We start from the raw sequence: 26,897 nt of genomic DNA on the forward strand, positions 1-26,897 counted from the left end.
GAGACAGTGCCAGCTGTTAATATCAGAAAGTTTTCTTTTTGATTGTGCAATGCTGTGTAGGACATTATCCATACTTGGTGTCGCACACACAATACTATGTCATAAACACTACCATACCCTCTTTCATGTGCAGTCACACTGTCCTTCATTTACTATTATACTCCCCTATACAAATCATTGTAAAAACAAGTACGATAGTGAATGTAAGAGAGAACAATGTGATGTGTGACTAAGAATAGTAGTCTTTGTGAGAGTTTGATTGAAACATAATTGGTTCTTAATTCTCATCTCTCCCTCTTAACTCTAAGTTCCAGAGAATTAAGAGGGAGAGATTAGAAAATTGAAAGAGCTGCTCGGTGGATGCGCTCCTTATCAACAATGTTAGCCAGGTAATGGGACCCCGTTATCAAACTCAACACTATTTCGGTGGATGCTCATCAAAGTCACGGAAGAGGTAAGTCAAAGAGTTATTTGAAATTTCTTAGATTTAAATTAAATTAATGAAATTCTTAAGATTTATTTTTAATTAGGGGGGAGAACGAAACATCTAGTCACCCGAGGACTTCTAGGCATGCTATGCTAACAGGAAGATAACTGTTTGACTTACCTCTTAATTTTTCCCTCTTCAGGAACTGAGAATTAAGAACCACTTCTGTTTCAATTAAACTCTCACAGACTCCTATTCTCAGTCACACATTATATCGTTCTCTCTTACATTCACTATCATATTTCTTTTTACAGTGGTATGATTTGTGAAGGGGAGTATAATAGTAAATGAAGGACATTATGACTACTATTCCCTCTTTAATGTGCAGTCAGTGTTTGTGACTGAGTATAGTAATGTGTGTGTGTGAGACCAAGTATGGATAATGTCTTATACGGCCTCTCATACAATGCAGTCTGGTCTGATATAGGTGCTGGATGGTGCCTCCTGGTGGCACCTGAAGGTCCAGAAACAACAGGACATAAAAAAAGAGGATATCAGAAGATCATTTTCTGTTCAGAGATTAAGCCTAGTGTCCATTAAAAAAAAAAAAAAAGTTAATCCAGGCCTATGACCCTATGTGAAATCTTTTGTGATACCAGGACTGATGGTTGAATGTATGCTTTATTTTAGGTAATTTTTGTTTTGAGCCACATTTTCATGTCCATGTATTTAACTGGCTCATATTCTTTTATAATATTAGACATTATTTTATTATGTGTTAGGTGTTTTCAATTGCTCTAACAAAGAAATTATTTCAAATCTTTTTAAAGGACAATTTCTCTGGAATAAACAAAATGTAGCAATTTAAATGCAATGTATTCAAAATACTAAGGAAAATAAAACTATAAAATTATAAAAACCAAAATTTACTCTTTATTATTATGATAGACTAGGGTATAGTAATAGTAACTTTTCTGTAAAATTATACTATAATTTATGTCCGCACATTCATTTTCTACCCTGTGAGTCTCTAGTTTACAGGTTAAATATGCAGGAAATCTAAAATCCACTTTTTAAGAGGCCTACTCTGTTCCACCCTGTGTTTGGTAGATTTGTATAGCATTTTGTTAAAAGTATGTCCTCATGTACCTCATTCATTTCTATTTAATAAAATCCCTCAAAGACTACAAAATGGGAAGAAATTAAAACCGTTAATGCTACAATAAGGAAACTTTTATCATTGTATCCAAGAAAAGTTCAGTATTGTTTAACCTGAACATGGTAAAATCACAGAGTTTAAATAATGTACATGTCCCTAACTGGGTGGAAAATGCATGGAGAAATATATATGGAAAAAAAGATCCCATAATTATAATATTTTCAACCCCTGAGCTTGGCAATCTATGAGGAACATGCATTCCTCACAGATAAGTATGGAAGTCTTGACAAAAAGTTTAAACCTTAAAACAAAATTTCAATTTTAAGAAAAGCAAAACAGGAATCACCCATAACACCGTATGGTTCATTATGACCATGGTGACTGTGAGCAATCAGGTACAGATCAGCTGAGCATTTGCAATATTTTGCACTTTTATTTTCTCCAAAACAACTCCAAGACAACTATTTTCTTCCACATTTTACACTATGCATATAAGAAATCAAAATTTTAATAGCATAAAAAGAAAAGCTAAATGTAGAAAAGTATTAAAAGTTTTTGGGATGACAATCAGCTGCTTTTTTGTTACTGTGGATATTGAATGGAAATTTTTATGAACTAGCATATGTGATCCAAACAAAGAGCTCTGAGAACTTCAAGGTCACAGCTAGAACAAAAACTGTTGCACCAAAGAGAAAAAAAAGCCTAAAGACAACTGCACAGCTTCAAAACATAAAGCAAAAAAAAAAAATTGCATTAAATCAATTTAGAAGAGGTAAAATTCTAACATGACCCCTCAAGCTGGAAGACCACAATATATCTCAATCAAATTTTTTTTTTTTTTTTTTCAATTTATCCTAGACACCCAATTTTAAGAGTAATATGCATAAAAAGTGAGCCTAGTCTAATTTATGTTAAATAAGATTCTTTTGTCATGACACTTTTAAAATGTAAAGTTGGGATTAAACATACATTACAGAAATTAAATAAAAACATATAAAGCCATGAGATGACATTAATTTCTGTAGACCAATCAACTTGTATCTTTGCTCTTTCTTTGAGCCTATAAGACCAAACAGAAGAACATGAGCCAGTAGGAGGATTTTCAGATCTGAGAAGAGAATGCACAGAGGAGTTCATCCAGAAAGCAGGCGAGTCTGAATGGATCAGACCGGGGGAAGGGGGTCGCTTTAGTGCAATCAGAGCCCGCTCAGCCCGCCAAAACCCTTGACATCCTGAGGCACGACTACGCTTCCAATCCACACAGCGATAAGTGAAAACAATAAGAAAAACAAAAACTTGCATTCCTCGCCTACTCTATATACTGCAGTGTATGTAATATAAATGTATATATAAACAAAAACCCTTATTCTGAAGCCCGCTTAATGACAGAAAAATCCAACAAATGCACAACTCAGCTGTGCTGTTAGTTGTACATTCCACCATCCACAGTCTCATAAAAGGTGCACACTGAAAAAAAACAACAACACACACACAAACATACACCCACAGTGGTGTGTGGGGCAGTGGTGGCCTAGCAGGTAAGGAAGCAGAAACTGAAGGTTGCCGGTTCAAATCCCAAACAGCCAAGGTTCCCACACACTGCTCCTCGTGTGCCTTTCATGGCTGCCCACTGCTCACTAAGGGTAATGGTGAAAAGCAGAGGACACATTTCGTTGTGTCACTGTGTGCTGCGCTGCAATCACTTCACTTTTACACACCAAAAAAGGAAGGGCCCATGTGTAATGAATATGAGTGAATGTCACTCAGTTTGGCTCTCAGAAGTAACTGGTAGTTGTCCCTCAGCTGCTTTTCTAAATAAAAACCAAAAGTAAGGAGGCTCACGCTGGGCATGAGGCAGACAGACAGATGCAGAAGAAGTTCTCTCATTGGCCTGTACTATGGTATGGTATGTCTCAGGCCATTGCCCTTTTATCTATAGGAAGCCATCTTAAATCCTTGGCATTGTTACAATTTAAATGTAACAATCCGCTTACTGTTTTATATCTCTGCCTGGAGTTTTCATTTGGCATTATTCACATGATGCGCACACACACAGACACACACACACACACACACACACACACCCCTTCCCTGTGCAGCTCCTAGATTGATGGACAGAAGTAAAGAGGCCTGAATGGTGGGGTAGAGCTACTCCAACTACACAGCAAACATACTTTTTTTTTTTCGTTTTACGTATTTGTAAAGAATAAATATTTTAATAAATTTAAAAACTATGCAAACACGTGCCACTCTTGCTCTTTAAACTTCCATGCATATATGCATTATTTACAAATTGAAAAATACAGATTTGCTTTTAATAAGCTTTTTTTTTTTTTTTTTTTTTTTTTAAACCAAAATCTTTGCCCCTTACGATCAACATTCTGAACACAGCTCTCACCCCTTTTTAGCAGACACGTCAGACCAGTTAAAGCGGTCAAATCAAAGTCCAAAAAGAGAAAATAATTATGATTATTATTATTACTACAATAATAATAAAAATATATTTTTAATAAGGAGAAAAATAGAACAAGAAAAATTGTAAGCAATAATTTGTGTTACAATCCAACCCCACAGGGGATGTTTGCCTTTTGCTGACCCTACACACACTACCCTGTTTCTAACAATACTGCGGAACACGCACCGTTTACCATTCTACCTTTTATTTTCATGTCATTTACTTGGACAATTAAGAACAAAAAGCATGAGAAAAAAAAACATAAGAAGGAGAGAGGCATGTAGAAGGTGGTGGTGGACTGATGGTGGGCTGGAGAACAGTTGATGGGGACGTGGGGGAGGGCAGTCTGGGCTGTGTCTCTCCCACTGCAAAAATGCTCCAGTCTGGAGTTCTGCTTACAGAGTCTGTGTTGAAGGACCAGGGCGGTGTTTTTTTTTTTTTTTTGGTGCATCTCAGTCCTCTATATACTCCCACAGGTCTTTCTCATAACCTTCGTGCACATGCTGCAGCAGGACTCTCCTCCGGCTCTCACAGTATCTAAAGAGCAAGAAGGCATGTCAGATGGCATCTTCAGTAATGAAATAAATAGAAGATATAGTGGTAAAAATGATGTGGTCAGACAGACACAGCCAGGGTGGCAAGGTCAGGAGGGTTGAAAACATTTTCTCAAATACACACATTTCACCATTCCAAACAAATACAGACAGTTAGAGACAGACTCTAATGACTAAATATAGCACAGGACAAAATACAATTTACCTGTACTTATCCTGTACTTTCTGTTTAATGTCTTGCAAAGAATCCTGGGAAATGTCTCGTTCCAGGTATCCAGACAGGACCTCAGTGGCGTTCTCCAGGTCTGCCTGGTTGTTCTGAGGAATCATAAAATATATCTGGATATAAACATACAAATACACTGAAAAAACAAAGAAAAGATTAAAGTTTAAAGGTCTCACTAAATCACATTTGTGGCGACAACACCTGCAACACCCCAAATCATATTGTCTGTGATATTATTTAAACTTAAAACTGGCATGCTCTCTCATTGTAAGAAACTCTTACAAAGAGTTAGGGAGCAGTGGTGGTCTAGCAAGTAAGGAAGCAGGTTGTGGGTTCGGAATCCCAAACCGCCAAGGTGCCATTGCACAAAGCACCATTCCCAACACACTGCTCCTGGGTGCCTGTCATGGCTGCCAACTGCTCACTAAGGTGATGGTTAAAAGCAGACGACACATTTCATTGTGTGCACCATGTGCACTCAGTATAATGCACTCTGAAGATGAATTATGACAGCAAAACACAAGCCTACCAGATAAATTAATGAATACCCCCCTCCATATAATTTTAATTGAAATTATGTCAATTTGCCATTACTTTTCCTAAACCTGTATCCTAGAGGCAATTAGGACTAGATAAGGATTTTTTACAGATAAGTCTGTATTAAAATAACAAATTAGGGCAAACCAGTGACATAACCAGTGATCTAACTTTATATATGCCTTTGTATTTACCTCAAATATAATTGACTGGTTGTTCTTCTTGAGGTAGAATGCAAAGACGTAGGTGAACATGAGTGTGGAGCGACACTGGCACAGCACGTCCACTGCCTTTTTCAGGAACTGCACCTCAATCCAGGACATGTTGTGCAGCTGCATCTCCTCCATCTTTTGCTTGACCTGGGCATACAACTTGTGCTCGAAGCGCAGGCTCTGCATGTGGTTCATGTAGCGGTTGCAGTAGAATAGATATCTCTGCAGGGCAGCCCGCGAGCGCTGACAAAAGGAAGAGGAGAGTGGGGGAAAAAAAAACAACAATACTTTAGTTTGTAGATTATTGTGCACAATTCATTGTTTATAAATAATAAAAAAAAATAATAATTACAAAAAACATATACAGCTGGGAATCTGTCTCTTAAAAATTCTAAATTTATGTACTGTGTTAAGATGGCCAGGCCTCATGAAGAGATCATTACCTCCTGCGCATCCCGGGCAGCCTTCGCATCATCCTCATTGTAGCGATTGCAGTTGTACCTGGGAATGGTGTGGAACACAATCAGAATTTCTATTGGTGATTATGACTTCAAATGAATAAATCAGACTTTCTTTAATAGTAGACTTCATGCAGATAGCAGTACAAGATGCTCATATATGTGGGAGGGAAAATTTGTGTGTGCAATTATCAAAATTCTAGTTAAATTTAATTAAAACCTCAAATTCAACTAGGCCAATTAATGGACGAAAGGAAATAACAGTTAGTCCTAGTCACATAATTCTATTCAGAAAATTATCAACTGGATTAATGAATTATGTGAAACACACACACACACACACACACACACACACCCCTAATCAGTAAAGACTCAGACATTGAAAGGTCTTACCAGGCAGAGCCATGGGGCTCCCAAGGTCCTAAGCAGACCCAGCAGAACTCGGCTTTGCAGTTCTGGTTTCGACATACCATGTGATTGCAGCCGCCATCCTTCTCAATGGTCACATGGCATTTGGGGCATTCCTGTCAACACAGATACAGTGAGTAAGAGGTTGAAAGTCAAATAGTAAAAGTCAAAATCAAAACAGAACCTGCCAAGAGGACACACCACTGACCTTGGTATTTGCTGCGATCCAGTTTGAAGTTTCACTGTCATCGTCACATTTCTTGATCCATTTTCTCAACCACTGCGAACACAGAAACGGAGGTTAGACTGTCTATGTTAAGTATACAAAATAATTTCTTTTCAGGTTTAGATTTCTATGCCAAGTCACACAGGTACAATACAGGCCAAAAGTTTGGAGACACTTTCTCATTTAATATGTTTTCTTTATTTTCACGACCATTTACATTGGTAGATTCTCACTGAAGGCATCAAAACTATGAATGAACACATGTGGAGTTATGTATTTAACAAGAAGTGGCCTCCACAGACCTGGCCTAAAGGTGGGAGGGTGGCATTCTGCACTCCCTTTGTATAGAGAAAAGGCATATGTCCATTCAGAATGGGATTTGTCTTGCAAACAAGCATCCTTCAGTATCTTCCATCCTGGCTCAAGTTGTCACTGTCCTCTCACCATCTTAACACTACATGAAATGCCCATTCTACCACACTTAACAACATTTACTCCCACCAGCTGGGTAATGTCAAGTTTTCTTGAACATACCTTACACTTGACAGGATCATGCCAATTCTCTCCACAGTTAAAGCTGAAAACAGGGCAAAAAGATAAAACAATTTTAGTACCACTGGGACATCAAAGCACTGGCAGAAACTACAATTGCAGTGGGCACATTAGGGTGGAGTGCCCCACAAGGCCAGATCCTTCAGATGGAGCTTCTGAAGGTACAGCAGGAAGAAAGTGAAAATCAGCCTCTTTAAGACCACAGCCACTGGGCATTAACAGATGTCTGATGTACACTGGCCCTTCACATGACTTCCTGTGAAAGCCCATAACTTGCATTGGTCTTAAGAGACAAAAAAATTTAAAGCACACTTTCAGGCAAAAAGAGTGGAATCACTGCTTGGTGGTGTGTTGAGGTGAGACGACTTAAAACATTGTGTACAGTGAAACTATTTGTGCAGTTGGGGTGGGGTTTCTACCAAAGTTTTACAGGTTAGGGCAACAAAATGTGTCCTCTACATTTTACTCATCACCCTTGAGAATGAGAAGTGGGCAGCCATGAGAGGCACCTGGGGAGCAGTGTGTGGGCACCTCGATCAATAGCGGGATTCAAACTCATAAATTTCTCATTACAGGTCCGTTTCCTTACCTGCTAGGCCACCACTGCCCCTTTTTTTGTCAAACTGGACTTACATGAGCAATCCTGCATGAGCTCCCCCTTTAAAAAAGGCATGCAATAGGATTACCCAATGAACTTCGTTATAGTTAATACATAGTTTAAAGGGTGACTATGCCACACGAGCATCCAAGACAAATACTGTTCATAATCTGTGGCTGTGGGGGGGACTGCAGGTAATTACTCTAGACCCTCCGCCACGGTGTTCCAGCTAGAAGGATTCGGAAGAACTAGAAATAGGAAATCGAGTTTCAATTCGAGTTATAGCTAACCTGCCTTCCACCTTCCCCTAGTAAAAACACTCTGCTGTGATGTGGAGTTGGTCAGACAAGCTATGTCAGGCAAAAACAAAACAAAAAAACAAGAACGTCAATCCTTGACAGGCATGGAACGAATGATTGACATGTGTGTAAAGGGAATACGGTGTGTAGGTGCTTATCTTACCAGAACTGCCGGCCACATTTGCACCTGACTGGCTTGGCATCGGGGTACTGGACCTTGACAACGTGATGACAGTCGGGCGCAGGACACCATTTTAACAGTCGATTGCACTAGAGATGAGCCAAAAGGAAACATGATATTGGTGTAAACACACTGAATTTGTTTTTTTTTGCATATTGGACAAGCCTTCATACCAGTTACAAATGTTAATTTGATCAGATTACTTATTAGTTAAATCTATACATTTTATACATTAATGCCATTTGTCAGACTTCTTTATCCAGAGCATCTTACAATCCATGGAGAAGCTCAGGGTCAGTGTCTTGCTCAGGGACACAATAGTAGTAAGTGGAGTTGAATCTGTGACTTTGTGGTCTTGTGGTTCATAGACGAGTGTCGTACCCACTACTACCTACTACCAGACCACTTTTACAAATCTGATAAAATAAACAGAAAACTTACCTCTACAAAACTGTTTGTAATTAAATGCTGGTACTTCAACTTTACTTTAGAATCTGTGATCAGTCGCCTGCAGAGACAATGATCGTTATTACCACTCAAGCTTTACAGACTTTAACATCAACTAAAAAAACGTGTGTGTGTGTGTGTGTATATATATTTGTGTGTGTGTGTGTGTGTATAAACATTAAACCAATGGGACCATGTAAATGAATTAAACAGATGCCTGCTAATCCCCACCCCCATATAAGAGAAAATAAATTACATTTATACTACAAATGAATGCAAACACAGAGTCCTGTGGGGGATTCCATTCATATCAGTTTGAAAAATGCACACCCAGCTATGAATTGAAACAGGTGTAAGTGGAAACGCCTGAGCAGCTGCCGAAACTCCTTCCTTCCAGCGCCTCCAGTCTGCACATTCTCAGCCCCACAGCTAGATCAGTATGTAGGTTAAGACAATTACTGGCCCGGCTAAGGCAGGGCGCTGAAGATTAATCACAACTCTCCACAGGACAAACTCCACCCCATTGTGTGGGCTGCAGGAAGTGCATCGCCACAGGGTTTTGCTGGTCTTATTAATACACTTAATCATTAATGAAAGATATTTTCGATCAATACATTTGGACTATTGATGAAGCTCTGGCAGTTTAGCAGCAGCTCATAATCTTTGTCAGCCTGTGTGTGGGATAAAAGAAATGTGAGACGGGGACGCTGCACCTTTGCATGGCTGCTCTTCCTTCTCAGAGGCCATCTGCCAGCAACACAGACCAACAAAAAAGTAGCTCTCTAAAGTCCCAGCTGATTTATCCAACATGGCTAACTGCACGGTTTTATATTACTGTCAGGAGAAGAAGCAGTCAGCGTGGGCATAGCGTGACACCTGGAAGTGTAGCGTTTTAAATTACCAGCATGCGATGAGATCAGGAAGCTTAGGGGACTTACATGACTGTGTTGTCATCCACAAGGATATCACAGCTATGGGCAGGACAGGAAATAGTCTGTCAGGAACAAAAGAAGGTCTTTCAGATGACAATCAACAGGGTAGAAGACAGACTAACTTTGTTACTATATGTGAATTATTATTATTAGCATTCAAAACATTAAATGAAAGTAAGCTATGATGTGATTTTAACCACATTATACAATACTCACAACTTTAATGTGGCTAAATATAATAAATAAATAAAACATGCAGTTGTGGATTAGAACCACACAACAAAAAATTATTAATCCACTGCTTACAATCATACTGACTGGCCTACATAGCATGTTCTCTGTTCACATGGTCAGGCCAATAACATCTTTATAAGATTTTCTCAATAATTCTTTGACTAATGATTTTAAAATCTTGTCTAGTCCCACATAATTCTAAAATCCTATCAGTCACGTTTAATTGCAGACATATTAAAAGGTAATTAACTATATGTGTCTATAGGCAAAGGCAGTAGACATGCAAGTCTGCTGTATACATCCACCCTGAACTACTTGTGTTTTTCTTTTGGTCTATTCACCCCTCTCTACCAAAAGCCCACAGCCTAACCCAAATCCATCCACTCAGCCAAACAGATACTCAAAAGGTATAGCACAAAGGATTTTGATATTTAAATAAAGCCAGATGAAGCTTAAATAAACAGTTCATTTCAGCACTGCCAGCCAAAGAACAGGGTGGCAAGCTGCTCAGAATTACAGAAAATAAACAACAACATGCATTTCTTATATAGCCCAAAATCACATACAGTATGTCTCAATGGGCTTTGACAAGCACTACAGTTGACACCCCCCACACTTGACCCTTCTGCAATCCACGTCAGCAAAAATAAGCACAGAATAAGTGCTGAAGGCAGGACTTCTGATGAGCGGCCATTATAAAGATTAGTCAAAACACAGCGCTGCAGAAGGCAGAGCTGTGAAAACTGGGCTCTGATACAAGTGCAATTTTTTAGGTGACTGTTGTCTTCATTACCTGTCCCATTCCCTCCTCAATAATTTTGGTGGTTAGGTAGTCGCCCCAGCACTGCATGCAAAACTTGTGTCCACACTCCAGACCGGTGAAGTACTGTGGAATAGAAGGACAATCCTAAACCACTCAACAAAAGTAAGATAAAAGTAGATGCAAAAGACACTTGATTACATCTTTCATCTTGAAGTCTATGCTCAGTAACAATGCTTCCCTTGAGCTTGAGAGGACATTTCAGTCATATCACTTTCACGAACAGGCCTTAATGTCTGCATCAGAATAACAAAAAGAAACAGTGGACCAAAATCAAAGCTAAAGTTAAAAAAGTTTGGATGTGCCTTGAAGGTGACTCATGCCACAAAAATAAAGGAGTACCTTTCAAACGTCTCAGCCAATCATTAGAGCCCACAGCACATTGTTGAACAGCGCCTGGGCCTCTTAAGGTCTGGAGAAATGGCCACACATGTGCCAGTCACTTTAAACTTGCTCAGTAAAATCATAAATGGAGAAGCATAGTTGTTTTCAGAAGAAAATAAATAATAATTGCTTAAGAAACAATTAAATTACAGTTTAATTATAGGATTGGCACTGGGAGTGACAGGATCAAAATAACACTTGCTTTGATAACATGAAAAAAAAAAAAAAAAAAAGTAAAAAGGTCTCTCTCTCTCACACACACACACACACACACACACACACACACACACACACACACACACAGGCCATAATTCGCCTGCATTTCAACGTGTGGTTTTAAGCTAAACATGGATGTTTTTATGAAAAAAGCTGCGCTTTGAACAGCATTTCTAATGCTGGTTGCTTGATGCTGCTAGTGGAAGCAGGCAGTTTTTTTTTTTTTTTAACACATGCTAAAATGGACCATGCGTGACGCCTGGTCAAAGCTCCCCTTTCAAACTGTCAAAAGCAGAGGACATTTCGTTGCGTCACCGTGTGCTGTGCTGTGTTTCACAATGACAATCACTTCACTTCTTACATCTTCATCCCTGCAACATCAACACCATCTGAGCGGTTGTTTTCTGCAGCAGGTAACATAGCCTCAAAGAAAAAGAGCGAGCCTGTGCCAGAAGCATGTGAACATGCTCACATTTTGCATTGCCATGAAAAATGTCTGAACAAAGGGAGTGAGAGAGAGCAAACATATGAGTCAGTGTGAGAGATTATGAGTGTGTTCGTCTGCAAAAGTGTGTGCCTCTGCGAATAAAATTTGTGCATCTGCAGTCTAGTGTAGAGCACAAGTTCTGATATTCAAACAAATCCAGTTAAATTTTCTGATAAATTTTAGTTTTTGAATAAATGGAAATTACTGCTTTTATTTATTTTTATCCAATTCTATGATTAATAAAATAAAAAATATATATATATATATACACTAAAATATTTGTATTCCATTTAGCTTTACGACAGCCCGAAAAAATACAATATTAATAAGAAGAGCTATATATTGGCAAGGTTTTTATGATATATTGATGATACAGGGGTTACGAGTTGATAAACATATATAGTGTTACTTTTCCATCTGTATAAAACAAAGATTCCACCATGCTCATACAGATTTAATAATAAAAATACATATTTTATTCACAACAGCAGCAGATAATACTGTATTTTGCTATATGGGAGTTTGTCCCATGGTTATACGATATCATGTGTTTCACTGTGCCTTCTCAGCTACTGGGAGCCAGTGTTTCACTGTGCCTTGTGGCTGGTCATTCTGAGCAGTATAACACGAAACAGAATTTCTCAGTTAGCTGAATTAAGCTTGAAGTCAGGATTAACCAATAGCAAGGCACAACTACCTTAGAAATCTTGTTGCTCCTGAAATTCTTATCAGGCCAGTTAACGTGGTGGTGGCCTAGTGGTTAAGGAAGCGCCCCTGTAATCAGAAGGTTGCCAGTTCAAATCCCGTTCCACTAAGGTGCCACTGAGCAAAGCACCGTCCCAGCATACTGCTCCCTGGTCGCCTATAATGGCTGCCCACTGCTCACTAAGGGTGATTGGTTAAGACAGACAGACAATCACTTAATAGATAATTAAAATATACATTAAAAGGTTTGGGAACCCCTCTCAATTTTGGGGATTTAACAACTATATGTCATGCCTTATGGAAACTGCAGTATTTCAGCAGTGACAATTTATTAGATTAACGAAATATGCCCAATATACATCTAACAAAATTAGACAGGTGCAAAACTTGAGCACCCCACCCGAGAATTCATGTTAATCCTTAGTTGAGCCTCTAGATGACTCCTATAGCCCTTGATAAGTGTCTGGTTTCATTACATTTTACATTTGTAGCATTTGGCAGACGCCCCAGAGTGTCTTACGTGCTTTGATATTTCTATCAATGAAGTGATCAGTTCTGGTTCACTAGGAACCCCAACTACGGATGCAATAATTTTTATTCACTCTGTTGTAGTTTTTCTTACGTAAGTATTCTCTAAAGAGGAAGGTTTTAAGCTGCTGTTTGAAATGTCCTGTTCTGACCTTGTGGGGATAGAAGAGTCCAGAAGGGTGTCTTCCTTTTAACTTTAGAGGTGGATGGACCAGGCAAGCAGTACTGGAGGGTCGGAGCATGCGGGCTGTGAGGTAGGATGGGGCTACCACATGTTTGGCTTTGTAGGCCAGCATCAGAATTTTGAATCAGATAAGTGCAGCTACTGAGAGCCAGGGAGCATAGCAGTGGGGTGGGACAATTTGGGAAAGTTGAAAAATACTGATGCTGGCCTATAAAGCCAAACATGGAGTAGCACTATCCTACCTCACAGCCCTTATTACACCTCGCACTGCACCTCGTATACTCCAAACCTCCAGTACTGCTCGCCTGGTCCCTCAATCACTAAAGGTAAAAGGAAAACATTCAGAGACACTTCTCCGTCTTGGCCCCTCGGTGGTGGAATAAACTTCCCCTCGAGTATTTTCAAACGACAGCTCAAGACATTCCTCTTTAAAGAATATTTAGATTAACTTGTAACTTTTCTTATTGTCGAACTTGTGTACAGAAACTACAACAGAGTGAATAGAAAATTGTATTCATAGTTGGGAGTCCTAGGGAACCAGAATTGATCTCTTCATCAATGGTAACTTGAAAGCACGTCGTAAGTCGCTCTGGATAAGGGCGTATGCCAAATGCCTTAAATGTAAATGAAAACCAGTCATGCTGCTGCATTCTGTATTTGTTGTAGAGGCCTGATGGCATTCAGACTAGCTAGAAGAGAGTTACAGTAATCCAGTCATGAGATTACAAGGGACTGAACAAGTATCTGGGTGGCCTGTGTTGATAGATAAGTGCGAATCAGTCTGATATTGTAGACAAGGAATCTAAATGTTCAAGAAAGACTGGTGATGTGAGTCGAGAAGGAGAGTTGGTTGCAGAAGGAGAGACCTGTGAGTTGTTCAGCTAGATAGCAAGATCCTGATGTGGTGAAGAATCTGCTGGAACGAATATTAGTTCGGTTTTGGTGGGACAATTTCAGATGATGGGCTGCAATCCAATATTAAATGTCAGTTAGACATGCAGAGATCATGGAAAAGACATGTACATCTGAGGGAGGAAAAGAGAAGATGAAATATGTGTAGAATAACCCATGTGAGGTAATAACCTCACCAAATGATCTTGTATAAATGGAGAAAAGGGGAGGACAAAGTACTGAGCCCTGAGGGATGCCAGTCGAGAGTCTACAAGAAAAAGACCTTTCAAGGTCATTTGGTAAGATGCTCATCATAGCAAGAAATAAATTACTGCCATGCCGAACCCCAAATTCCCAAAGTCTTTTCAGGATAGACAGGAGAGTCTTGTGATAAACTGTTTCAAATGCTGCAGAGAGGTCAAGGAGAATAAGAACAGATGAGAGTTTTGCGGATCTGATCGCATATAGCTTAACAGAACCAGAAATACTGGCTGTTTCAAAGGCAGTTGGATCAGTTGTCCTTCACCCTCTGAATGAAATCCTTTTTAGATTTTGAATTGTTTTAAGTCAATATCTTGTTTGAACATCCAACCTTTGTGTAACTTCTAACTTTGTTACTGATGCTGGAACATCATGTTGAATAATTTGTTAGTATTGGGTTAAATTAACACACTGCGCACACAACATCCTCTGCTTTTAACCAATCACCCTTAGTGAGCAGTGGGCAGCCATGAAAGGCAACTGGGGAGCAGTGTGTGCTCAGTAGCACCTTGGCGGATTGGGATTGGAACCGGCAACCTTCTGATTACAAGGGCGCTTCCTTAACTGCTAGGCCACCACTGACATCAACCGATGCTTGTACAGTGGAGCAAAGAATCTAATTATGTCTCTGTATAATGTCTCTCCCCTTCTTCCTTTTATGAAAAAGCTATCAAACCTTGTTCAACAATTGCTGAAGGTTGTGATTAACAACAGGTTGTATTTAGGGAGGGTGAGGGTCAAAATTTTCAAGTGTGGTGTATTGCAATCATACATGCACCCATTTGTAATCATCCTGCCCTGTAAATTTAATAATCCAGGGAGCAGTTTGGCAGTAAAAGCAACTCATTAGATATCCCTCCCGACGGACCGTCCTGGATGCAGAACAGCAGCTTGGACCTGCATTCAGACACTGTCAGTGTGCAGAGCAGTTCTGCACAGAAATATGACAAAGAGAGAAACAGTTATAAAGGGCACAAAGGCACTCACAGAGTTGGGGTAGTTTAAATAGCAGATCTGGCACGGCATGTCCTGCGCAGTCGATCTTGTGTTCAGTCGTGTCCGAGCTTTCTTACTGGGATTTATGACATGACACTCAGAGAACAGTTTATCCAGGTTACCATCAAAATACCTGAGGATGTGTTGACAAAAATAACAATTATTACTTATAGCAACAGTTTGGACCAAAATAATTCATGAAATTCCAAGAAACACTTGCCTTTCCATCAGCTTCTCTTTGTCCCAGTTGAAGTGACTAAGTAGTATTCTTGTGATTGTTGCAGGATTCTGAGATGGAAAGAAATCAATGTTTGTGTTAAAATAAACCTTAATAGCACAAAGCACATTTATATGGTGCAAGTGTCTATCCACCTCATAACATGCCAAACTACAGTCCGGTGTTTTTGGACAAAATGAAAAAAAATCAAATCAATAAGGTACAAGTTGCATCTCAATTCACTTTTAACTGCACTTTCATACCAACAATTCAATGCGTGTCCCACAATAAAACAAAACAAAAATACATCATCCATGATAACAATGATTCGGCAAAGCTTCATACATTGTAGAACAGTTCTCAACAATATGAACAGGAAAATGTGAAAGGTGAATTTTTTCCCCCCAAGTTTTGCACATATAGATTAAACAATTTCCTTTGGGATTAATAAAGTTTTCTGATTCTGATTGATTAAGAATTTGCTAGCCATGTATTGCTCATACATGACCAAAGAAAGTATCACAATATAAATCAGTATATATTTGCCCTCCTCAATATCTAATAACATAATTTTATCCGTCAATTCGCCCTGTGATAATTAAAAATATGTAAAAAAGTTTTTCTACTTTTGCTGCTGAATGTTGAAAGTGAAAATGAAGTGATTGTCATTGTGAAATGTGCACACAACGCGGTGCACACAACAAAATGTGTCCTCTGCATTTAACCCATCACCCTTAGTGAGCAGTGGGCAGCCATGGCAGGCACCCAGGGAGCAGTGTGTAGGTACGTTACTTTGCTCGGTGGCACCTTGGAGGTTCAGGATTTGAACAATCAACCTTCTGATTACGAGTCCGCTTCCTTACCCCCTAGGGCACTGCTGCCCTTAGCAGAGACCTAACAAAGCTCAGCATGCAGACAGGAGAATAGACAGGATATTCTCAAAGAATTCCTGAACATGGCAAGCATGGTTCAGTTCTCCTCGCCGCCTGTCCAGTTTGCAACCTGAGGCACAATTCCCATTAGAAATGATAAGAAATCAGTACAGTTAATCATTATAACCATTTCTCCCCCTTTCTGGACATTGTTCCTTCTTTATGCCCAGTGGTATAGATTCAAATATGCTTACCAGAATAAAGTGGTCTAGAAAAAGAACAACTATATTCCCAAGAACTTTCTTAAAGAAAGTTCAAAGATATAGTTTGGTCTAGAACTACACTGTATGAAGACTATTGTATGTTCAAAACAACATGTCAGCAATCTGTAGAACATCTAATGACATTAGGGCCAGTTTGTAATTGGCAGGTCACCCACAAGCAGAACCACTAATCCTTATGGACCAGAGCCATGCATATCTGGGTCACAAAAATTGTCTTTGAAGGGATACCATTCAAAATACCATGGACATCCATTCTTGCTTTTTTTTTAAAAAGTGAAAGTAAAGTGCTTGTCATTGTGATACACTGCAGCACAGCACACAGTGCACACAACAAAATGTGTCCTCTGCTTTTAACCAATCACCCTTAGTGAGCAGAGGGCATGACAGGCGCCCGGTGAGCAGTGTGTGGGGAATGTGCTTTGCTCAGTGGCACCTTGGCGGACCGGGATTCGAACCGGCAATCTTCCTTAACCCCCTTCCTTAAATACACTCCAGTAAATGTGGATCGCTGTTTACCAGTGTCTAAACATTACAGACACAGATACTTCCTTAACTCTCAGTATCTTCCTCTGTAAGGCTAGAAAGCATACTCTTGAGCCAATAACAGTTTAATTAAAACACTTCCGGAGCAAAACTCGAGACTACATTAAAGGAACGATAACTCCATATTTGGTAGGCAGCTTGAAAGGTCAATATGAGAAAAAACACCAAGAACTTGTTAACGACATTCTTGTTAACTACCAGTCTTTCGACGACAGAAGAAAAACGCAAACAAACAGTTTGCTATTAAATGGACGCTTTATGGCGTCTGACACAGCTACATTAACTTGCTAATGTTGCATGCAGCATGCTAATTGATATTAGCTTGGTGCTTCACCTAAAATCAAAATAGTGCAGGGCATCATGAAACACCTTATAAGTTCCCTAAAGAGTCGCTACACTGATTAAACCGCTCAATTTCTTCGTGCCGAAGGAGTTTTCCCATGCCTATAACCAGCCATGATGAGGAAACCGCTCCGCCATGTTGTTGTCATTACAGAGAAAACAGCTAACCGACCGCACAACACCGTCCGGTGCCGACCAGCACTCATTGCGATAAAACATACAGCACACCCGTTCGGCCGAACCAGGAGGAGATTTAACCCACATCTTGGCTCCGACGGTTTACCCTGCTACAGCGCAGGGAGCTAACGGCAGCTAGGTGTTTTCCGGGCCCGGCGGCTGGGTCGCTACGTGGTCGGTAACGCTGTGTTACCGTTCGGGCACCAGGCTAAACGGGGATGGGTAAAATTAGCCAGACAGCAATTAGCTTCTTTGTGGATTTATTTAGTTAAAATTGCCCAGCAGAGACATTTGTTTGTCCGGGAATTTCTACAGTGGGGTCACTGTTGTTTTAACATTTTACTTTAAAGATTTGCAGTCTCTACGTGTGGTTACTATTCGCACAGGTTCAGGCGGACAGCGATCTTAACTCCAGCTAAAGCCAAATGCGTGACACGGTGATGAAGACAAGCATTTCTTCCCTCCACCCACGAAGTGTTTTAGAACTCACACACTCCTCAGACCTCTTTAGACTTTAGAAGTCCGGCCAGGTGAAATTAGCTGGTCAGGTCTCCTAGCTGTATTACATTTGATCCAGCCCTTCCCCATATATAGGCACCAAAAGAGTTTACACCCTTCCTTTTCGGAATATTGCCCCTATTGAACACATGTGTCCAGTAAGGTGATCACTAGAAGAGAAAGTTAGGGTCAAAGTAACTTAGAAAACACCTACTTTCTCCAGAGCCATATTACCTGTATGACCTCATTGACCTCCCTGATACACTCCACCATATGCTGGAGGATCTGCTCGGCAGTCAGCACTTCGAACCGGTAGTCCTCTTCCTCCTGGCCAGGCCCGAGGCCGCTTCCTCCAGTCTCCCCACACTCGTCTCGCTCACCGCCGGCTACAACGGGATCGACCAGCTCCACCTCCCCGTCCAGGGTGTCGTCTTCGGGCTCCTCTTCAACGCTGTCCTCGCTGCATTCCTCTTCCTCGTCGTCGAATTCATAGTTATAACCCTCGTCCGAGTCCATTACTAAAAGCAGCAGGGGATTATGACAAGCCGAGTTCTGGTCGACGGGCCCGGCGGCCAGTTAAAAACAGCGAAAAGAAGAGAATTGAGAGGTGTTTCGCTAGCCGAGTAGCACTCCAAAAATCAGCAGTGGGGAGAAAATAACAACACAAACGTCGCCGCTGCTGAGCCAACAAAGAGACGTAGCGTCAGGAACTTACGGCGTGACGTAACGCGGCGACGCAACGTAGGACACGACGTAAGAAATTTCTGGCGCGGTCAACGCGCCGCAGTCAATGATATACAACAAAGCAAAATAAATTTATGAATTTTTTATGCGATTTAATTTATTGCTGCGTTGTTGTAAACAGCTGATGTAAAGTTTGCCGTGATGTATATATTGAGCTCTATTGTAAATTATTGTATTGTACTACAATTCCAAATTCATTGTTTGTGTGTGTTAACATACTGTTCAAATAAACACGATTCTGATTGTTAATTAATTACTTATTTAATAAATTCGCTAAGTAGTCTAAATTAGTTTAAAACGCCCTGTTCCATTTAATTCCAGTATATCATAGTTATCCTGTTAAAACAAAAAACACGTAAAGGTAAGTATAGGCGAACCTCGTTATTTACTTTACTTTTCTACCTTTCACAAATCTCCGAGCCACAGTTCTGTTGTTATCATGGGTCACGTGGCACGCTGTTTTCTGAATCACATGACTCCGCACTTGACGTTTCGATGCGGTTCCAGCGCCGGTTCCTGGCAGCAGCTGTTCCAGCCTTTACGCCCCTGAAGCAGGATGTCCTCTAGATGTAATCTCCGCTTTTTGATCCCTGGCCTGGCGCTGTTGCTCGGCGGCGTCCCGTCCGTGCTCGCCGTATGGCCGCAGCCCCAGCAGATACGGAACTCCGCCGAACGCTACTCCCTCAGCGCCCGGGCCTTTCTGTTTAAACACGCGGACGTGTCTGCGGTTCGTTCGGGGTGCGATGTGCTGGACCAGGCTTTTACCAGATACTTCACGCTCATCTTTCCCGAATCCGGCGGCGGCGGAACAGGTGACACTGGGGCAGCATTGATAAACACGCTACTGCGATAATAACAACAATCCTACAAATATCGATTTGCACTTTTGTACTGAGTGGGAAAAGCTTTTGTTTTCCTTTTCAGGTGGAGCTCACAACCGTTATTTTTGGACTGAGGCTGACCCTTTCACTGTGGAGGTGAATGTGGCAGAGGGCCCATGTGACGGCTATCCAGCTGAGGGATCTATAGAGAATTGTAAGTCAGAAAACCACGTGTGATTTTCTTTCTGCTATGGTCAATTTGTGGAAATGAGGGCCTGTCTGTAGGAATCGCTGTGCTTGTATTTTCCTGCTAGATAAGCTGACTGTGTCTCCTGGACAAGCTGTTCTGACATCCGTAACTGTATGGGGAGCATTGCGAGGTCTGTATTTTTCATACATGATGAGAATTATTAATTTCTAATGAAAAGCCATTGCTGTGTATACATGCATTCATGGAATTTAATTTTGAACATTTCAGGCCTGGAGTCTCTCAGTCAGCTGGTTGAACAAGATGATTATGGGGCTGTAAGTGCTCTTTACAAATTATTCTGTAATCTTGTTAATTGTCTTCAAATATGATGCTCGTGGATCCTTTGTCTTCTTGTTGACAGTATTATATCAATAAGACGGAAATCGAAGACTTCCCCAGGTTTCAGTTCAGAGGGTTGTTACTGGACACCTCGCGACACTATTTGCCATTACAAGCTATTCTGAAGACTCTGGTAAATTGTTTATCACTTAGCGAGACATATAGAGCTGTTAATTGTTTTGAAGTATATACTGGAAACAAAGGCAGAACTTATGTGCAAATTTTATATCAATGTAAAATATGAATTAATTACCCCTGTAATAGTTATATAAGAATACATAATAGTTTATATAAGAATAATAATCAGCAGTCTGGCATCTGCCTGTGACAAATGGATTTAGACCATTTTTGTTTCTTTATTATTCATTTGTTTCCTAGGATGCCATGGCCTACAGTAAGCTTAATGTGTTTCATTGGCACATTGTAGATGACCCCTCCTTCCCATATCAGAGCCGAAAATATCCTGACCTCAGCAAGAAGGTTTGTGTAATACATATAATAATAATAATATGCTAATGTTTCGACCTACATTCCATTGAATACACTACAAAAACAAGATATATTTGATGTTCTAACTGATAAACTTTATTGTTTTTTGTACAAATATTGGATCATTTTTAAATTGATACCTGCAAGCTGGGGCAGGGGCATATTTGCCACTTTGTTACATCACCTTGCCTCTTAACAAGCATTTGGGCACTGAGGACAGTAATTGTTAAAGCTGTGTGGGTGGAATTCTTTCTCATTCTTGCTAGATGAAATTCAGTTGCTCAACAGTCCGGGATCTCCATTGTCATTTTTTGCTCTTCATAATGCGGCCCGCACATTCTCAATGGCAGACCAGTCTGAACTGCATGCAGGCTGCATGCTGGACTGCAGGTAGCTGCGCACTGTTGTAACACATGCAGAATGTGGCCATGTATTGTTTTGCTGAAATAAGCAGGGATGTCCGTGAAAAAGACGTTGCTTGGATGTAAGCATATGTTGCTCCAAATCCTGTTTGCACCTTTCAGCATTAGTGGTGCCTTCACAGAGGCCATTGTCATAGATGCTGTCTTTTCAATTTTGCTGATAGCAATTTGGCCAGTCCTTTTCCTCTCTCCACAACGTCCAGAATAAGATGAGCTCGGGCCCAGAGAAGCCTGCGGCATTCCTGGGTGTTGTTGATATATGGCTTTCGCTTTGCAGGGTAGAGTTTTAACTTGCAGTGGTAGATGTAGTGGCGAACTGTGTTAACTGACAGTGATTTTCGGAAGTTTTCCTGAGCCCATGTAGAAATATCCTTTATAGAATGAAATCGGTTTTTAATGTAGTTTTAATGCAGTCTTTTGATTATATTTTGGACTATAGATGATTAAATCAGTAGATTCCTTGCAATTGTGCATTGAGAAACATTGTTCTTAAACTGCTGGACTATTTACTCACAAAGTTGTTTACAAAGTGGTACATGTGCTTTCTCAGTTTTTGTATTTTTAATTCAGCAGCTTTTGTGGCCATCATGTAGACAAACGCTATCAATATTGTACTTAACACAAACTGATTTTTTAGGGGGCCTACCACCCTTTCACCCACATCTACACACAGACAGATGTGAGAAGGGTGATTGAGCATGCAAGACTTCGAGGAATCAGAGTGCTGGCCGAGTTTGATTCGCCGGGACACACGCAGTCATGGGGAAATGGTAAGGAAGGCACCTTGTTGAAGACGTGCAGTGTCAACTTAATATAGCTTTATAGAGATGTTTTGAAACCTTAACCATTTCAGGACAACCCAGTCTGCTTACACCCTGTTACCGTGGAGACGTCCCCTCAGGCACATATGGTCCTGTGAACCCGATCTTGGACTCCACTTATGTATTCATGGCCAACCTGTTAAAGGAGGTGACGTCTGTTTTTCCTGACTCCTATATTCACCTGGGAGGGGACGAAGTCGACTTCAGCTGCTGGTAACAACAGTCTCCAAATCTTTTTATTATTTTTATTGAATAAAATTAAATATCTGCAACGATTAGTTACTTGAAAAGCACAACATAATCATCTTAAAAAGTGGATTGGTGGCTCAGAATATTTGATGATATATATGTGAGTGGATAGTGAGTCCCTGCTCTGTCTTGGGATGGACTCCATTAGATAGTGTGAATAGTGAATGAGTGTTGTGTAAAAATAAATATATGATTGTAGGAATGAGTCTTTATGAACATTTTTTAGTTAAGAGAATGATACACTTTATTTGTAATGTTTTTGTCAGGAAATCAAATCCTGACATAAAGGCTTTTATGAAGAAGATGGGATTTGGCAGCGATTTCACCAAACTAGAGTCCTTCTACATGCAGAAGTAAGAACCCATCTGAGATTTTCATACAGCATTGTTGTGAGTGACATCAACGTGGACCAGCGCCCGGCGGGGTGCGTTGTGGCAGATTTGGCGCAGCACAGATGTGTGACATCAGATCAGACAGTTTCAGATTCACACAGGTTTAGTCTGGCCTGATATCAGCAGGGCAAGGATGTGAGGCGCGACTCAGTTGACTACTCTTCTGGTAGTTATGGCATGCAAGAACTTTAAAAAGTGGTGAATGATTTTTTTTGTTCTCCACAGTATCGTGAACATCAGCACTATGCTCAACAGGTCCTCCGTTGTGTGGCAGGATGTATTTGACTACCATGAAATAGTAAGTAGAACACCTGCTTTCCCATTCTCCCTAATTGCACAGCAAATGCTACCTCACACACACACACACACACACACACACACACACACACACACACACACACACTGCTTTCTTTTGATTCTATCTAGATGATTTCTATTCCCAGAATAGACCCCGTTATGTGGTGGAGGTGTGGAAATGGGGATGCTACCTCTGTGAGGTACGGAGAGTGACCAAGGCTGGTCTTAAAGTAATCCTGGCCTCCCCCTGGTACCTTGATCTACCTGGACCCACCCACGACTGGGCACGCTACTACAACGTGCGGCCCCTCGCATTTAAGGGTCAGAACCAGGGTGCAGTGAGCTGCCTGCTGTGATGTTGCCCATGTGTCTGCTGTGATAAGAATGGTGTTGTTCATGTTGTTCATTACAGGGGTGGGCAGGTTTGGTTGTAGAGAGTTCCCAGATTTCCTTAACCTGTTTTCTCAACAATTAATAGGCTTTCTTGAGATCATAATGGTAGGTGACACTCAATTCCTATCATGGAGAGCTGAAAACCCTTTTGTATGTGAATTTCTAGGGCAAAACCTGTCTAATCCTGCTCCAGTAGTAGGACAAGGTTTTTAAAAAAAGTATTTTTTATGCCAACCATTTCGAAACAAATGCAAATCCCCATAAAACTGCTAAGTGCCTGCAAAGAATTTTGTAGATGTGTCTTCAAGTAAATTTATTTGTTTAATATGCTGTTTCTGTTGCATTTGAAAAATGTGGTGCAGTTTTTTGTGTGTCTGTCTGCGATTCTTTTACCACTAGAGGGCAACACAGACAGACAGAAAGGAGTGTGGCTTTACGCAACCATTTTCTAACACATTTTATGTAACCTTGTAACCTTATGTAACCTGTGATGTAATTATATTTTCATCAGAGAGTTTTGTGTGGAGTTCCAGAGTCATTGTGAACAAAAGAATCCCTATTACTGCATATAAATGTATTAATACTTGTCAATATGAACTAGACCTTTTGAAAACTGGTATTTCCAAATCTATCAAATTGCAAGCTGGCTGTACATTAAGACGTTTCCAACTGACAGTGTGAAAAGGCGACATTGCTATTACAGCTTGTCACCTGCTCTTTGCCACCCTGCTCAGATCCCTAAGGACACTGTGCTAGAGATCTGGAAAGGGCTCCCTGAGGAGTACCAGAAGGAGCTGAGCAGGATTACCAAGGCTGGGCACAGAGTACTGCTGTCTGCACCCTGGTACATCAACCACATCAGCTATGGACAGGACTGGCGTAATTCATACACCGTGCAGCCACAAAATTTTTCTGGTGTGTGTGAAGGCACTTTAGTCACGCTTGCCAGGTTATCGGCTTTAGACTAGTCTGTTTTGCAGATTTAGTTTTGCAGATACAGATCTTGGATTCTGACTAAAAACAATTATTTAAATAATAATGCTGTTACTGATCAGTGTGAAGTGGAAGCTGTAGTGAGACAAGATGCACACAGTTGTTTGTTTCCTGAAATGTCTTTTACATCATTGTTCAGGTACAGAGGAGCAGAAGAAGTTGGTGATTGGTGGAGAGGTTTGCATGTGGGGAGAGTATGTTGATGCAACCAATCTAAGTCCACGTCTGTGGTATGCAACAAAAAAAGGTTTACACACACGAATTTTGGGTGTAACTAAAGACTTTATTACATTCATTTTACAAGACAGAACTTTGAATTCTTGAGTTAATTGATGGTAATTATTTTATTGATGGTATAGCTCTTGCCAAAGTCCAGTGAGCTGTGTTCTGGTAATAAACACTTGTGGGGTGATATTGGCTGGTTAAAAAACAGGAAAAGACTGTGGGGATGGTTTCCCGGGTATTGTGGAAGGGGCAGAGCTAGGTACTTACCTACCTCATGGCATTGAGTTGCTGAGGGGAATATTGGTAACTATGTTAAATGATTTATTAAACTAAGTGAAATGTTGTAAATTAAGTAAAAAAGAAAAACGTATAACGAAACTATGGAAAATAAATAAATAAATGTATAACAAAGTATTATGTGAATGTTATGAACACTTCAATGGTTGATTCAATGTTGAAGATGGAGAATAGAGATGCGATTGTGACAGAATTTATCAAATGATATTAATAAAAAAAATATTACAGCACAGTGTAACATGCATTTCAAAAATGTATTTCATAGTACTCTTAAGAGCGTATTACTTTTTATTTTCTGTAATGGTTGTACATGCATTCATAGCAAAATATATATTCATTCATATAGTCATTCATCAAACAAATATCAATTATTAGAAAGGTTTTATTGACTAATAACCCCAATGTCCATATTCTGGTTTATTAAATGTATGTGTTCATCTGCAGGCCCAGAGCATGTGCAGCAGCTGAGAGGTTGTGGAGCGATGAGGTTCAGACCTCCAGCGTGGATCAAGCTTTCCCCCGACTCACAGACTTCCGCTGCCGCCTTCTGAGGTATCAAAATTTTTCTTTAATTATTTTTAAACATTTGTATTTATTAGGGTAAAAAAAACCCAACTACATCTGTCTTCCTCTGTAGGCGTGGAATCCAAGCAGAGCCTCTGTATGTTGGCCACTGTAAGAATGAATACCAGGGCATATGAGCCATTGAAGAAGGGTGTGTTTCCTTCAGGATGAAGTGGATGCAGATATACCTTTTTGTGTGTGTGTGTCTGTGTGTGTGTGTGTAAAGGAGAGTGGATGATGTGTGTGAGTGTTAAATATCAACCTGCCTTACTAGACCCATGAATTAGGTTGACGTACTACCATGGAAAACAAATCCGAATTATATTTCTATCAGTCATTGATCACTGTGCAATCATAAGCAGTTCCTGCATGCTATTCTGTGAAACTCTATTCTCATTAAAACTTTTAATAAAGTGTCTCCATTATTAAATGGAGATTTTTCCATCAATGTGTCTCCATTGAAGGAAATATAAACAAAAAAAAAATGGAGTTTTGCAGAACCAGTAGCTGATTTCTAATCATTCATCACAGTTGATCATTAGGGTGTTATTTGAAGTTTTATGGAATTAATTTCATTCCTGAGAAAACCCTTAGAGCCGGCTGGATACTGCAGTGGGCAACCAGTTCAAGACTAGAGTCAGACCAGGGTCAATTGTGGGGGTGAAGCCAGTGCAGAAATTTTTATGTTTTTCACCCAATAATTGCACCATCTTCACATATTATTTGGGACCTTGTGCCTAACCAAAAGCTTTCACTAGCAATACTTTGCTTGTCTGTGTGTTTTGCATTAGGAGGCTGTACACATTTAATGAATTTGCATGTGCCTGATAACGCCAATCCAGTGTCACAGGCCACATCGTGGGCAATCCGATTAGCCCTGATTGGTTTTAGACATTAGATACTGAAGCAAAGCAACTTTTGTCTCTTTTGGTCTCTTAAATAAACAAACAAATAAATGAACTACCATAGATTAAAGCACTTCAGTTTTTACACAATATACAAAAATATTTTGTATGATTTAATTTTGTACAAGTTTTGCTAAAGTTCAGGACTGTTCAGGAGAGAAAGATTGTTTGCTATATCTGTTCTACTGGCTGCATTTTTTTGAGGTGATGTTTTTATAACTTGATTGTTTACTAAGCTTTTACTGAAATAAATTTATTTTTTCATTCCTCTTTTGACTCTCCAGCACACTTTTGTTCCTTAATTCCACTTCCCTAACAAAGTGAATTTCACACGAACGTCATTTCAACAGACTTGTTGAAATGACCTTATGTGCCTTTGATATTTA

General features: G+C 40.1%; 2 protein-coding genes across 4 annotated transcripts; one reads left to right on the plus strand and one right to left on the minus strand.

Moving 5' to 3' along the window:
• Positions 1 to 3,892: 3,892 nt before the first annotated feature.
• On the minus strand, positions 3,893 to 19,303 carry arih1 (ariadne ubiquitin-conjugating enzyme E2 binding protein homolog 1 (Drosophila)). The gene is made up of 14 exons (XM_028958927.1): positions 18,545 to 19,303; positions 15,598 to 15,665; positions 15,369 to 15,510; positions 10,699 to 10,791; positions 9,678 to 9,733; positions 8,734 to 8,800; positions 8,275 to 8,381; positions 7,197 to 7,239; positions 6,645 to 6,716; positions 6,422 to 6,552; positions 6,014 to 6,071; positions 5,553 to 5,813; positions 4,801 to 4,913; positions 3,893 to 4,578 (listed from the first exon to the last, which is right to left on the minus strand). The coding sequence occupies exons 1-14, from the start codon at positions 18,824 to 18,826 to the stop codon at positions 4,494 to 4,496; spliced, it is 1,578 nt and encodes a 525-aa protein (XP_028814760.1). The 5' UTR covers positions 18,827 to 19,303; the 3' UTR covers positions 3,893 to 4,493.
• On the plus strand, positions 18,386 to 26,780 carry hexa (hexosaminidase A (alpha polypeptide)). Of its 3 annotated transcripts, none has more exons than XM_028958925.1 (14): positions 18,401 to 19,866; positions 19,979 to 20,089; positions 20,190 to 20,255; positions 20,354 to 20,400; positions 20,487 to 20,597; positions 20,843 to 20,944; positions 22,013 to 22,145; positions 22,229 to 22,409; positions 22,712 to 22,798; positions 23,063 to 23,135; positions 24,262 to 24,442; positions 24,660 to 24,767; positions 25,487 to 25,594; positions 25,680 to 26,780. In XM_028958925.1, exons 1-13 carry the CDS (start codon positions 19,611 to 19,613, stop codon positions 25,591 to 25,593), a joined length of 1,563 nt encoding a protein of 520 aa, XP_028814758.1. In that variant the 5' UTR covers positions 18,401 to 19,610; the 3' UTR covers position 25,594; positions 25,680 to 26,780. The 3 variants fall into 3 exon arrangements, with proteins under 3 accessions (XP_028814759.1, XP_028814758.1, XP_028814757.1); XM_028958924.1 differs by having other exon boundaries at positions 18,407 to 19,866; positions 24,660 to 24,750; XM_028958926.1 differs by lacking the exons at positions 24,660 to 24,767; positions 25,487 to 25,594; positions 25,680 to 26,780 and adding an exon at positions 23,281 to 23,455 and having other exon boundaries at positions 18,386 to 19,866; positions 24,262 to 24,375.
• Positions 26,781 to 26,897: the final 117 nt, after the last annotated feature.

The sequence above is a fragment of the Denticeps clupeoides genome, chromosome 17 (genome assembly GCF_900700375.1).
Source record: "Denticeps clupeoides chromosome 17, fDenClu1.1, whole genome shotgun sequence".
NCBI lineage: Eukaryota > Metazoa > Chordata > Actinopteri > Clupeiformes > Denticipitidae > Denticeps > Denticeps clupeoides.

Excerpts from the sequence above, each read along its gene's own strand:
- arih1 (XM_028958927.1), bottom strand. The coding sequence starts at position 18,826 with ATGGACTCGGACGAGGGTTATAACTATGAATTCGACGACGAGGAAGAG. Across the intron at positions 6,553-6,644 it reads GGATCGCAGCAAATACCAAG|GAATGCCCCAAATGCCATGT; the intron begins GTCAGTGGTGTG and ends CTGTGTTGACAG. Across the intron at positions 6,072-6,421 it reads GAGCCCCATGGCTCTGCCTG|GTACAACTGCAATCGCTACA; the intron begins GTAAGACCTTTC and ends CACCATTCCCAG.
- hexa (XM_028958924.1), top strand. The coding sequence starts at position 19,611 with ATGTCCTCTAGATGTAATCTCCGCTTTTTGATCCCTGGCCTGGCGCTG. Across the intron at positions 19,867-19,978 it reads ATCCGGCGGCGGCGGAACAG|GTGGAGCTCACAACCGTTAT; the intron begins GTGACACTGGGG and ends TTTCCTTTTCAG. Across the intron at positions 20,090-20,189 it reads TGAGGGATCTATAGAGAATT|ATAAGCTGACTGTGTCTCCT; the intron begins GTAAGTCAGAAA and ends TTTTCCTGCTAG.